Source organism: Astatotilapia calliptera, chromosome 7 (assembly GCF_964374335.1).
Source record: "Astatotilapia calliptera chromosome 7, fAstCal68.1, whole genome shotgun sequence".
Classification (NCBI taxonomy): Eukaryota; Metazoa; Chordata; class Actinopteri; order Cichliformes; family Cichlidae; genus Astatotilapia; species Astatotilapia calliptera.
Window position 1 is genome coordinate 12,739,938 of NC_137428.1, and position 14,879 is coordinate 12,754,816.

The window sequence follows — 14,879 nt, forward strand, 5'->3', positions numbered from 1 at the left end:
ACACTGTTTAGAGTAATATGATTTCACTTTATAGAGTTATTTTTAGTCCAAGTTCACTCTAGTGTGTAATAATATTTCATTTTCATTATTTTTTCATATTTATCATATGATGCTATATTTCTAAATGGCTGTGATCTATCCTATATTATGAAAATAACTACAAACATACAGGTTACAGTAACAGCATTTATTAGCATAACAAACTCTTACAAATGACAGTAGCTATGATGCTCACCAGAGAAAGCAATATGGGACCACAAAGAGGGCGTTGTCATTCACTCCATACGACAATTGTATGTCAAAAGGCCTGGGATAATGCAGGCTGTCAACATGAAAGACAACTAAATCTTGCTTTGTCCTGGTCAACTCATAAGCGTGGAAATGTTCATGAAAGGCTACTGTACATAATGGCAAAGTGAGAAGTACCAGTTTCTCATGTATTATCAGAACTGACTCAATCTGGTAAAACACAGGCATTTCAGACACTACTTTGCCACAAATAACCAAATGCGGGCGGTAAACAATACCATTCTGTTTAGCCCAGTTCACTTTCATAACTTGAACTCTATTGGGCAGTTAAGATAAGATAAGATAAGATAAGATAGAACTTTATTAATCCCTCGGGTGGGTTCCTCTGGGAAATTCGATTTCCAAAAAAGCACAGCACCGACAGAAGTTACAGAGTTATACACACACACATATATATAAATACAGAGACAATATAAATAAAATATACGAAGGGGATAAATAGAATAAATAGGAATAAAAATAAAAATACAAGTGAATTGCACATTTCAAGTATTGAGTCTATTGCACCGTTGACTATTTACAAAAGTATTGCACAAAAGGTATTGCACAGTGAGGTGAAGAGGCACTACAGCTTAGTTGTTCCCTCCTTTGTCCTCCTGTTTCCCCTCCCTCTCCCCTCCAGAGAGGAGTTAAACAGTCTGATGGCGTGTGGGACAAAGGAGTTTTTAAGTCTGTTAGTTCTTGTCTTTGGGAGAAGCAACCTGTCACTGAACAGACTCTTCTGGTTGTTAATGGCCGTGTGCAGAGGATGCCTGGCATTGTCCATAATGTCCATCAGTTTCTTTAATGTCCTTTTCTCTGCCACTGTCACCAGAGTGTCCAGCTTCATGCCGACCACAGAGCTAGCCCTCCTGATCAGTTTCTCCAGCCTGGATGAGTCCTTCTTTGCTGTGCTGCTCCCCCAGCACACCACAGCATAGAAAAGTACTCCAGCAACCACCGACTGGTAAAACATCCTCAGGAGCTTCCTGCAGATGTTAAAAGACCTCAGCCTCCTGAGGAAGTACAGTCAGCTTTGGGCTTTTTTATACAGGTGCTCTGTGTTGCATGACCAGTCCAGTTTATTGTCCACCCACAGCCCGAGGTACTTGTACTTGTTGACCACCTCCACCTCCTCCCCCTCTATCTGAACCGGCAGTGGACCTGCTCTAGACCTCCCGAAGTCCACAACCAGTTCCTTAGTCTTTGAGGTGTTGAGTTGCAGGTGGTTTGTGTGACTCCATGCGACAAAGTTCCTCACCAGACTTCTGTACTCCTCTTCCTGATCATCCCAGATACACCCCATGATGGCTGTGTCGTCTGCAAACTTCTGAATGTGGCATAATTCAGAGTTGTAGCAGAAGTCAGAGGTGTACAGGGTGAAGAGAAGAGGGGACAGCACAGTTCCCTGTGGTGCTCCTGTGCTGCTGACCACTGTGTCAGACGTGATGTCCTTCAGCCTGACGTACTGTGGTCTGTCGGTGAGGTAGTCGGAGATCCAAGCCACCAGGCAGGGGTCCACCTCCATCCTGTTCAGTTTTTCTTGAAGCATACAGGGCCGGATGGTATTAAAGGCACTGGAAAAGTCAAGAAACAGGATCCTGATCGTGCCTTTTCCCCCATCCAGGTGTGAGTGGGCTCTGTGTAGGAGGTACAGGATGGCATCCTCCACTCCGACACCCGCCTTGTATGCAAACTGTAGTGGGTCCTGGGCATGTTGTACCTGTGGTCGGAGGAGGTTGAGGAAGAGCCGCTCTAGAGTCTTCATAAGATGTGACGTCAGTGCCACCGGTCGGAAGTCATTCAGCTCATTGGGCCGGTTCTTTTTGGGGACCGGGACGATGCAGGATGTCTTCCATAGGGCGGGCACTCTCCCCAGTCGCAGACTGAGGTTGAAGACTCGTTGTAGCGGCTCCCCAAGTTCAGCAGCACACGCCTTTAGCATCCTAGGACACACCTTGTCTGGGCCTGCTGCCTTTCTGGGGCGAAGCTTCCTCAGTTGTCTCCTGACCTGATCCACTGTGACACTGGGAGATGTTTGGGAAGAGGGGAGGGGGGGAGATGTCTTGCTGCTGAGAGAGGGATTGGAGGAGGGGGGTGTCATGGTGTCAGGAAGGGGGGGAAGCGAGGGAGGTAGGAGAGTGGGGATTGGACTCTGTAGTGAAGGTGAGGGTGGGGGGGTTGTGGGCTGGTCAAACCTGTTGAAGAAGTTGTTGAGTTCGTTTGCCTTCTCCACAGTCCCCCCCACTGTGCTTTTCTTGGTGTTGTGGCCTGTGATGGTTTTCACACCATTCCAGACCTCCCTCATATTGTTCCTCTCCAACTTCTGCTCCACCTTCCTCCTGTAGGTGTCCTTTGCTTCCCTCAGGCAGCGTTTCACCTCCCGCTGTGCTGCCTTCATCTCCTCCTTCACTTTGCTCCTGAAAGCCTTCTTCTTCATGTTGAGGACAGCTTTGACTTCCTGTGTTACCCACGGTTTGTTATTAGGATAACACCGTACCGTCTTAGCAGGGGCGACCGTGTCCACACAAAAGTTGAGGTAGTCTGTAAGACAGTGTGTCGCCCCCTCTATGTCCTCACCATGTGGGCTCAGGAGCACATCCCAGTCTGTGGTGTCATAACAGTCCCTCAGAGCATCCTCCTTTTCTGGGGTCCATCTCCGGATGGAGCGCGTTGTGACCGGCTGCCTTTGGACGAGGGGTGTGTATTGTGGCTGTAGGTAAACCAGGTTGTGGTCTGACTTCCCTAGTGGGGGGAGGGGGGTGGCTCTGTATGCATCTCTCACATTAGCATACAGTAGGTCAATTGTCCTGTTGCTTCTTGTGGGACAATTCACAAACTGGTGAAAAGCAGCCAGAGTAGAGTCCAGTGTGGCATGGTTAAAGTCTCCAGATATAATAATGAAAGCCTCGGGGTTTTGTGTCTGAAGTCTTGCTGTGACTGTGTGTATTTTTCTCACAGGCAGCTGTTGCGTCGGCCCTTGGAGGGATGTAAACACACACACAGATCACATGACTGAACTCCCGAGGTAGATAATATGGCCGCAAGCTAACAGCTAGCAGCTCCAGGTCCGGACGGCATACCGAAACTTTAACGGAGACGTGTCCAGGGTTACAGTATCTGTTGTTAACGTAGACAATGAGTCCCCCACCTCTGCTTTTTCCGCTGGCCTGCGTGTCCCTATCGGCTCTCACGGGTGTGAAACCGCATAGGTCTACGTTAGCCTGCGGCGTTAGCTCGGTTAGCCACGTCTCCGTGAAGATAAACAAGCTGCACTCACGGTATAGTCTGTGGTTGTTCAGAGCGCACAGTTCGTCAATCTTATTCTGTAACGAGTTCACGTTGCCCATGATCACTGTCGGGATTGATGGTTTGAATCGCCTCCGGTGATCCGCTCTCCTCGCTCCAGCTTTGCAGCCTCTGTAGCTCCTCTTTAGCTCGGCCGGGATGTTGTGTCGCATGCCGGTCTGTCCCTTTGTTTTTAGTGCCAGCAGCTCCGCTCTCGAATAGATGAAGGAACTGGTTCCAGAAGTTTTAAAAAGTGCATTATCCATCTTGTATCGCTATATCTAAGAGGTATAAGTAGAGGAAGGTGAAAAAAAGTTTGAAAAGCCTAGTCTAAAAAGTTAAAGTTAACAAAAAGGTGCGGTGTTCCAGAGCTACTTGGAAAGGCTGCCGTCACTCCAGCGCCATCTTGAACATTTGCATTGCTATTGCAATTCCAGAACCTCCTTTTACCATATCTAAAGACACCATTTTTCCTGGACCAATGTCTAACCGACTAAAGGTTGTTGAAGATTGCCAAATGTATGCCATATAATCCTGGTGTTTTTTGGCCAGCGTTTTGGTGATATTTTTGAATGATTTGAGCTGTTTCTTGAAAAAATTGTGCTTACCTTCATAGCACATGCACCAACTATGAAGTACAAGCCCTATTTTTTTGGATGCAGCGAGGATAATGGATAAGAAAATGGTGCTTTGGTAAAAGTTTTTTCTGGGGATACAACATCTTGAACAGTTTGTGGTGTTCCACAATCAAATGTTTTAAATATACACACATACCTTGAGATAACATAGGAGAAAATACAATGTTAACTATCTGTAGTAATAAAAGTAGTAGGTCCCACTGTTGGTCAGTAGAGGTTACCAAATCTCCAAACATGAGGGGAACATTCCTCAGTAAGCACCATGTCTGAATAGCATTCAGTCCCAGATCATTAGACTCTCCACCTAAATTCACAGCTACTGGCCTATTGTTTTTCTCCATGAATCCATAATCAAAACTTTGGGAGAACTGAATTTGAGAATACAATGTAAGATGTTGTTCTTTTAAATACAAAAACAATAACTTCAGTTCGTACTGGGCCACTCCTTCCAAAACATCATGCATCACATCAACTGAGAAGTTCTCAGTTGTGTGAAAATATGTAGCCACTTCTTGTTCTTCGATAAGCCAGGTCCGAGACAGCTCCAATCAATCAGAACTCTGTTATTATAGTTCCGAATTGGTAGATCTCATTCAATGTCCTCCATCGAGAGTGTCACAAGACACACGACGCAACCGACCATCGAGTATCCGGCAGCAAACGTCTCTGCAGGACAATTAGGCTCTCCCAAGCCTAGGAGTTGTCAGTTCCATTAAGGGACCAGTTGAGCAAATCCATAATTCTTCTTTAGGTTTTTAGAGAGTCTGGGAGACTCTCTTAGGGATAGAGAATACGCGAGACTATACAAAAGACATGAGATGCCAAGCGTGAAAGATAAGGGAGAGGGAGAAGGAGAAAGTGCGACTGCCTTCATCAAGAGCCAAGAGAGAAATTTTGCCCCAGAGACAACAGATGTATCCCCTAATGGGATACATCACTAAAGGTGGTTGAGAATAATGGGGCTAAGGTCCTGAAGGGCTTCCAGACAGGCAGATCTGGTTGGCCACCAACCAGACACAGTGTTGGTTGACAAGGAATAGAAGACCACAGTTGTGATACATGTGGTAGTTCCAAGGGACAGCAACATCAGCCAGAAGGAACACAAGAAAATAGAGAAGTGCCAGGGTTGAGTGAATAACTGAAGCAGATATGGAAGGTAAAATCCACAGTGTTCCTTAATAATAGAAGAATTGAGGGCTCTAACCCCGAAACTGGAAGATTGGCTCAAGCAGATTTCAGGCACAACAAAGGTCATTATCAAGAATTACACAATTAGTACTGTGCCAAAGCCTCAAACTTCCAGGCATCTGGTAGAGCACCCATGCTTGAGAAACATATCACCCCCCCTCAGAGTGAAAGGGTTTTATTTATTTATTTATTTTTAAAATACTGATTAAGGCATACTAGATGATACATAGCCACCTGCGATGCATCTACTGAGCTGACAATGTGGCCAGACTAAAAGTAGTCACCCAACCAAGAGCACAACTGCCCCAACTCACTCACAATGTCTCATCAGAGGAGACGTATACAAATGTAAACACTGCGCTATGCACCATCCCTATTAACAGTATCACTGAAACCAGTGAGTGCATATATACCACTGCGACAATAATCCTTGAAATACTTATTACGTATAAGATCTATAATGCATTTAAAGGAAGACACCTTTGAAGAAGAAGGCTTAGAATTAAATTAAAATAGAATGGAATAGAATAGCTTCTCCGCGAATTGGTACCTGCTGGTGCTGGAGGGGTTTGTGTGTCCCAGGGATCCCAGGGGCTATGTTGTCTGGAGGCCTTTGCCGCTTGGTAGGGTCTCCCATGGCAAATTGGTTCTGGGTGAGGGACCAGACAAAGAGGGATTTAGAAGAGTAGAACATCAAGGAACAGTTCACTCTGCCCCGGATAGGGTGCCCCACCCTGGAGCCAGGCCTCATCTCATAAGCAATGCCAGCCCATCCTTATTTAGGCAATCTCAAAGAAGTTCCTCCAGATGTAATGGTCTTCTGGCATGGCCTTTGGTCTATAGTTTACCTCACAGATTTTCACTGGGATTGATTTGAATTCAGTTAAATTCAACTCAATTTTATTTACACAGTTGGTCAGCGTTTTAGAACACCCCAATTTTTCCAGTTATTTACTACAATTCAAGTTGTTCTAGTCCAATAAATAGTTTAAAATGATACAAAGGTTAACTGCCACAGGTAAAAAAACAACAACAAAAAAACAACAAGAACAACAAAAAAACCCCAACAAACCCAAAAGGTAAGGTTACCCAAAAACTTTTTCACGGAACTCAAAATGGGTTAACAATTTAAAGCTGTTCTGCAACAATGGAGGTTGATCAAGCCTTGAAAGGCTTCGCCCCAAGTCCAGCACCCTGAGACTGCACACTAAGTGGAAAGGAGGCCAAGGACTAGTGAGTGTCAGAGCCATTATCACTATCCAGGGTGAAAAAACAAAATGCATGAGTACATCTGGAAGATGGCTGCAACTCATCCTGTGCTTAGTAAATGCCCCGGGCAACAGAAACCTGAGGAAGAACAGAAACTGCCCTGCACAGCATGCACTACCAATAGACAGGAAAGGTGGCTGATATAGAAAATTCTTACCAATGGTTGGAGAAGGTTGGACTGAAAGATGGCTCAGACGCATGACTCATGGCAGCAATGGGAACAAGCTCTAAGCACAAGATCTATAGAGACAGGATCCCCAGATGCAGGGTCAAAGATGACCCTGAAACAATCTGGCATATAAATATAGGGTGCAAGATTGTTTCAGACAGGGCATACAGGAACATCTGTGCTGAGTATGGCTGTGTAAAGGTGGTGAGAATGACAAAAGTAAGATCTTGTGAGACCAGATGCAGATGGAGAAACTAGTAGTTGACTAACCAACCAGACATAGCAGTGGTGGATAAGCAGAGGAAAAAGGCCATAGTGATAGATACAAAGTGATAGCAACTAGGGCTGGGCCATCTTATACTGTTCACAGTAATACCAGTATAATGTTAGGCAACGATAAGAAAATGAAGTATCGCAATGGAATATGGATAAAACGTGCATGCACAGTGCCTTTCTTTCCATACGCACATGGCCGAAAAAGCATAGCGGCAGCGGAGAATGAGAAGGGAGAAAGCGCATCGTTGAGTGAAACGGATGAGCCAGAATGGCTTTGTAAAAATGGTGCCACTTCAGTGGTGTAGAACTGGTTTGGTGTTTGTCCGTCAGATACCCACCAAAGCACTTTCTTTTTTTTTTTTTTTTTGGTAGAACATGCAAGCGGGCCGTCGTTATTGCCGTATTTGTTGGACTAAGGCGTTCGTAAATCTGGGAGTAATCTGGGTCCTAAACAGTGTTGCCAATTTAGCGACTTTGTCGCTATATTTAGCGAGTTTTCAGACCCCTTAGCGACTTTTTTTCTAAAAAAAGTCGCTAAAAAAAGACGTGAAAGCGCGTATCGCTTTTACTTTCAACAAGCAGCGGGTGCTGCAACGCAGTCAGTTCTTCTTTTACTCTTTTACTCTTATGCTGTTTTGTGGATCACAAGGTTTAAAACTACTTATAAACACACACACACACAAAGTAACTCCACCAGAGTGCCTATTTCAGGTCACTTTTGCCGGTCCAAGCCCGGGTAAAGGAGCAGGGTTGGAATTGTGACATTAAAAAAAAAAAAATTGCTAAAAGAAATTTAATTTGTAGTTCTAAATAAACTCTAAATGCATTTAGAACGTTTTTTACTCACTTTGTGTCTCTTCCACGATGTTATTTCTCTCTCCAACAACATAGGTTACAATTAGATTAGCATGACCAATTATGCAAATTAGGTGATGACGTCATTTAGCGACTTCTAGCGACTTTTAGGACAACCAATAGCGATTTTCCTTACTGAGGAGTTGGCAACACTGGTCCTAAACTCCATCCCTTTCAAGTCCCAAAGTCAAACAAACACTGCAGCATCACTGAGAGTTAAAAACTGTCTAAATTCTTTCATCTTTAATAAAACGATCAGCATTGCTGCTTTGCCAGGTGTAACTATGAAGTTTAACATCCAGGCATCCATGAAAACAGAATTTATTACATTTAACGGAGTTAGAAGTTAGCGGAAGTTAGCTCGCTACCTAAGCATGATATAGCATGTTCTGACTGAGAGATTTCTGAAAAAATTCAAATGTACAGCTCTGCTATCACTTCCAACATAAATGAAGACAGAAAACTAAACAGCAGTGACGTTTGTAAGGTTACTGAAGTTGGGCTAGGTGGTATATAATGATGTGCTGCGTGATCGCTAGCGACACAGCTATGTTAGCATAACATAAACAGTGAAGCTAGAGGATGAACGCTAACGCTTTTCCACTCGATAAAAGTTAACGTGAAGGTTCCTGATGGTTAGAGACAAATGCAATCGCATGGCAGGATGCTGTAAACGGACCAAACTTCAGTTAGGAGAACAACTGAGATAATCCATCCACAATACAAGGTTAGTCATTAATATACTGCAACAACATGGGAATAGAGCAGCTGTGATAGAATACAGCATTAATGAATCAAAGGTACAGAAGTGGAGGAAACAAGAAGAATGAGTTGAATGAAGTTTGATTTATCTGACTGCTTTGTTTCACTTAATGTGTCTTATAATCCCGTGCACCTTATAGTCCGAAAAATACATATTTGATTTTTTTATTTGGCACACTGCAGTTTAATGTTGCAAAGCACCTCTTTTTAACTTCAGTGGATATTATACATGGTTATGCTCAGGATATCTCAGCCCATTTCTACTGGAAATGCCTTTTGGTTAAACTTTCAGCAAGGAATTTGCATTTGCACTGTTACATTTCTATATAGCTTTAATGCATCTAAAAAACGGCTGCTTGTTTAAGTGAAAATAAACGGATGGCATTTTTTTTTGTTGTGGAGTTGTATTTTGTCTCACATCAATTATATCGTCAGTTATATCGTTATCGCAAATTTTCAAAAATATATCGTGATAAATATTTTTGGCCATATCGCCCTGCTCTAATAGCAACTAGGGCTGGGCGATATGACCCAAAATTCATATCTCGATATTTTTTACCTGGACGGCGATATAAGATATATATCTCGATTTTTTTTTTTTAAGCCATAAAGTAAGAACAAAAAGAGAGTTCTTAGTAGAGATGGACCGATCCGATATTACGTATCGGTATCGGTCCGATACTGACCTAAATTACTGGATCGGATATCGGAGAAAAATAAAAAATGTAATCCGATCCATTAAATATCACGAAAGCACCTCACAAAACTTGCAACACGCCGTAACTCACCTCAGAACGTTAGCACGTCGGAGCAGTATGCATCACATGATAGAGCGGCTGTGGCATGCGGGACCTGTCGGTGGTCTGGATAGCATGTGGAGCTTCGCTAGCAACCCGGCATTTCATCTCCGACAAAGTTATCCCCGAGAGAAGTAAAGCAAGTGTGTAAGTCCATCTCTGAATGTTTGTAAAGCATTCCTGCGTTAAGCTTAACAAACGACTGCCTCTTCTTGCTGCTACTTCAATCATGAAACTGCTTAACGATCAGCTGATCGGCTTTTCTGTCGGGAGTACGTCTCTCTTGTTTGCTTTTGGCCCACTTTGCACCAGAAAGAGGAAACCAGCGGCTGAACAACAGCAGCACGTTTAAGCTCTATAAGCTGTTGTTAGAATTTATTTAATATTACTTTCTACTCGAGGATCTTTTTCTACATAGCTGACGGCTGGTAACTGTGCAGGGGCGGATCTAGCAAAGTTTAGCCAGGGGGGCCGATAGCGCATTAACAGGGAAAAGGGGGCACAAAGACATACTTTTCTTTCTTATTCTCATTTAAAATGTCTAGCTTTTAATAAATAATTATCTGACAGCCAAAGTTTTAATTTGATGCAAAATGAATAGAAGTCCATTACTGTATATAGTAACTATTAAGTCTAATATATATATATATACCCTAGTAAGCTATAGTACTTTTTCCTTTGTGAAGGTACCATCTGTGCAGTCTGCAATTTTGTTGAAGAAAGATGTTGAATCTATTTAATATTTCTTGAAAAATAATTGATTTCTGTGCATTTTTTTTTCTACACTGCATCAAATTAAGGTTGATTACGTCGATTAAGCATCATGAGGTGGAGCGTGAGGGGTGGTTCCCTATTTTTTATTTATTTATTTTTGTTGTTGCTGGGAGTTGGAACCCTATTAGTTAGGTTGCTTAATATATATGCTAAGTACTCTTTAAAATACCAGAATAGGGAGGATGGTGTAGGTTTAAGTTTATTAGATTGATCAGTATTGCTGAACTATGAAATATTTTTTTGGATACAGGTATAACAGAATAGCTTTAGTGTAGTTGTTGTTTTAAACTTGAGTATGAACTTATACAAAATGCAGCAAGATATTTAAAAAACAGTTTTGTTGATTAAAAAACACTATATCGGATTCATATCGGTATCGGCAGATATCCAAATTTATGATATCGGTATCGGTATCGGACATAAGAAAGTGGTATCGTGCCATCTCTAGTTCTTAGTCAAAGCTGTGTCCCAGATGTCACACAGGCACTTTTATTAACATAGAGCATAGATGTACATAAGATTTACTCAAAAATAAATTATGAGCATTTATTAAATAATCATGCTCCATAAATAAAAGAAAACAATGTTGTTTTTGTGCATAACAAAAAGCTCACAATTGTGCAGTCAAAATGTAAACTAAAAGACGCTGAGCATAGTAACAAAGACAGATTTCACAGCTGCTCTGTTCCCAACTTCTACTGTGTGACTGACAGCATTGAGTTTGAAATCCTCTTCGTAACCACGTCTCTTAACAGGTGCCATTTATAGTCCTTATACACAGTAGGGTAATATTACGTTGAAGCACAGTACGTATCACTCCGCGAAGGCTCCTTGGTAGCCGTAATGCTCTGACAATCCATCAAGCGGTGCAGCACCGTAGCTTTCCAAAGTCGTACTAAAACATTTTTGACAGATTGCTGAGCGCTGTGTACCACATAAAATCGGTTCGCGGCCATCAAGCACAAACAGAATTCATACATAAGGCACGCTGTCAACTTTTGAGAAAATGCAAGGATTTTAGGCTGTGCAGCGCCTCTGGGCTGCATGGCGTTAGCGTGGTTAGCTCGTTAGCGTGGTTAGCTAGCTAACACGTTGACGGCGTCCAGCCCCACGCACGGGGCGATGTGCAGTAACCCTGACATGGCAAATCTCCGTTAACATCTTGTTGCTTCCTGCAGGTGAAGCGATGGGGGAGGAGGGGGAGCTGTGTTCAGTGAAGGAGGGGCGAGGCCGAGTAACGTTGCGTAAAGACAAAAGTGGACGAAAGAGAGGCAAACTTGCGGCTCCACAAGTATAATTATAACGTAACATAGACTATATCGATATAAAGGATATTGTCACACCTTATATCTCGTATAAAAATATATCGATATTTTTTAAAAACTCGATATATCGCCCAGCCCTAATAGCAACATCAAGAAGAAGTAACACAAGAAGTTCGAGAGATGTGGAGTGTTAAAACAACATTGGTCCCCATGAGCACAGTGACCTCTGTGGGGCAGTGACCCCCCAAACTAGGTGAGTGGCTTCAGCAGACCCCAGAGTGCAGTCCTAGATACTAGTCAGGGTCCTGTCTAGTAGAGGCTCTAAGACTGCGCTTTCCTGGACGGAAATCTTGGATATCCCTCCTGGGATCTGCTGAAGCCAAGGGGTATTAACTAGTGTGTGTGTACGTGTTTGTTTATTTGTTTTCTCCATTTAGGACTCATTGATGTCATTGTTTTCCTTAATATTTCAGTCGGACACTTACCTTTGCATGGCATTTCCAGTTCCAACTAGGCAAGATGCATATATTGGTGAGTTTTATCTTTTATTAATTTATTAATTTATTATATATTATAAAACCTACAGTGATTGGCAATTACAGAAAAAAATGTTTCTAGCTGACCTATAAGCTGGATACAAAGTAATAATGACAAGTTCAATTTATATCAACAGTTGAAATGGAAATTTTAAAGGCATCATTGCTATCACATGGTGTCACCATGATTACCTTTTGTATATCTCCTGTGTAAATTTCTTTTCACAACATAATATTTTATTAATTTCACTAAAAAAAATTTGATAAAATTTCATATTTTGAAACATTTTTCAGGGAACTAAGTCATTGCTAGCTTTAAATTAATTAGAGGGTGGTGATGATCTTTCTCCAATTGACCAGTCTGATGTATTTTCAAAGAATCAGGCTGTTAGTCGATAAGGCGATTTGTTATGTGTGAACTTCACTGTCAATTTGAAGTTGAAATTTTTAACCAGTGTTTTTCTCTTCAGTGGACTTCATACCTCTTGCCAGTATGGATACAGTCCATCACATGCTGCTGTTTGGCTGTCAGACCCCTGTGTCCACCAACAGCTTTTGGTAATGCCCAACTTTAAATTAATTTTGTTAGTGTTTTTGTTGTTAGGAAAAAAGCCAGGACCCAGGAACAAAAAAAGGACCTTGCGTAAGAAGTGCAAGTTAAGCCTCTTTTTTATTATTACCTACTCGAATAGATTTGCCACAGTTCTCCATGCTTTTCAGGGGTTTCTATTAGGTCATAGTACCAGGTACTGAAATACTATCTGCTCAGCTGGGTTTTTAAAGTGATCAGAGCAGGTACTAAAATGTGACGTCGTCAGACTGCATGCCACCAATTGGCTGGTCAGTGTCGCCACTTAATGAGTCACGAGAGCATCTTATTCATGAAAAATCAAAACCACCATTTTTGAAACCCAGCAACAGTTGTAATGGAAAAAACTGTAATCTTAGACTATATTCTTATTTAAATACTTAACCATTATTAAAATAATGGCTAGCTGTGAACATCAGCACAGATCAAATCTAGTTTTGTTTAGTGCACCAATAATAGCTTTTTATTTTAGTTACCCACAACCACTGACTGTGGAAATGTAAATGCAGCGTAAAAAAATGACTTAAGCAAGCATCATCTTCAAATGTAATATGAATCCCAAACTTGCACCTAGCTCTCACAGGCCTGCCATTTCTCTGCCCATTGGCACGAGAGTAGTACCCCTTCTAGCTGTATATGCACCACCAGCAAGGGAGTGGTCTCTGTGTCCCCCTTTGGGCACCTAGAGGCACCCGACCCTCAGAATGAGGAAGCCTCAGTCCCTAAAGGGGCTCCACTGGCAGGGATACGCTATTTTACCTGATATGTTTCCACCTAAGAGGCCCCACTTAAGCTCTATTCAGGTTGTCAGTCCAAGAGGTCTCTCAAGCACAAAAACTTTCTCTCTCTGCACACAAAAGTATTTTTTTTACTGTCTCAGGTATAACTCCCAGTTAGCATGTTAGATGTTCAAGGTACCATGTCAGTTGTTTTCATTATTGTATTTCATTGCTGTTCACCAAGAAGGTGACTCCAACAATGTTCAAATGTTACAATCAATAAAAAATGAGTATTCTTCTTAAATAATTGTAAATTCTCAGCCTGCAGGCCAAATGAGCCAGGTTAGGCAGGTGATACCTTTCCCTGCAGACACAGTGACAATGCCTCACCTACAGTGTTGCATGTCAGCTGGTAGCTCAGCCCCTCCTCAGTAGCACGCTTGTGCCCCTTTCTGTGAGTGATGACAACTGTTGCTGGTTCAGGCTTCCCCGTTTCCACAGAATTGTAAACATTACTGTGAGAAACCCTTTAGCAGTGATTAGGTTTTTCAGCATTAATGTGAGATTTCTAATTTTTGAGATGTTGTACAAATGGAAGAAAGCTCTCTTACATATTTGTCTCATATGCACACTTTTTTAAAAAAAATTTATACCCTAGGTGCATCTATTAAGAACCTGTGTGCACAGGATTTTTAACATAAATTATGTTTTTAGTGTTAAACTGTAATTATTCTTGTTATCCATGAATTTTTAAATGTTACTATTTCCAAAAATAGCAAGGAAAAAGTAGTAAAGCATATGATGCCAAATTATAGTTATTCTCAGAGAAATCCTGTGTGCTGGCTCAAATTTGGGTATAAAAACTAGACTTCACTCTGTGTCAAGACTTTGCCTTAAAAAACTAAGAAATTAATGTTTTTATTTTAAGTAAGTTTTTGACAGATTGATAACATTTTCCTATCTTTATGACAGGTGCTCTAATAAAATGAACTGTAGATCAATTGAGTCCTTGGCTTGAATATTTTTTCAAATAACTAAACTAAACCTTGTTACTAATTCTGACAATGTAGTTTCATCCTGGTAGTTATATACCGTCTATGACTTCAAAGTGAAAATGCTTAGCAGTGGTTTTGACTGCTGTTTTTGCTTAAGGTACATATGAAAAGCAACATGTATTCACAAACTAAAAAACATACAAATTCTATTGGACAATTTTCTATTAGGTTATGTCTTTCTTAATGTCACTGTAAATTTACCTTATAGCTACACTGAATACATAATGTATGCTGACTGCAAGCAGATGCTGCAAGATCCAATGAGAGAGAGGCAAAGCTTAGTTATTTTTGAAGTGTGCAGTAAAGAGATGGTGGATATACTGGACAAAAATTCTTGAATATGTTGCATGAATATGAATTTGATAAGCAGAAGAAAAAGCAGAAGAACACAGAGAAGTTTTGAATGGATGT

General features: G+C 41.7%; 1 protein-coding gene across 4 annotated transcripts in view; it reads left to right on the plus strand.

Annotated features, from left to right (window-relative positions):
- Positions 1–14,879, plus strand: part of pam (peptidylglycine alpha-amidating monooxygenase) — a 59,056-nt gene that overhangs the window by 11,999 nt on the left and 32,178 nt on the right. For all 4 annotated transcript variants that reach the window (XM_026172831.2, XM_080303471.1, XM_080303470.1 and 1 more), the window contains exons 4-5: positions 12,043–12,100; positions 12,576–12,663. In XM_026172831.2, coding sequence (XP_026028616.2) covers positions 12,043–12,100; positions 12,576–12,663 — 146 coding nt within the window. The remainder of the gene's footprint in view (positions 1–12,042; positions 12,101–12,575; positions 12,664–14,879) is intronic.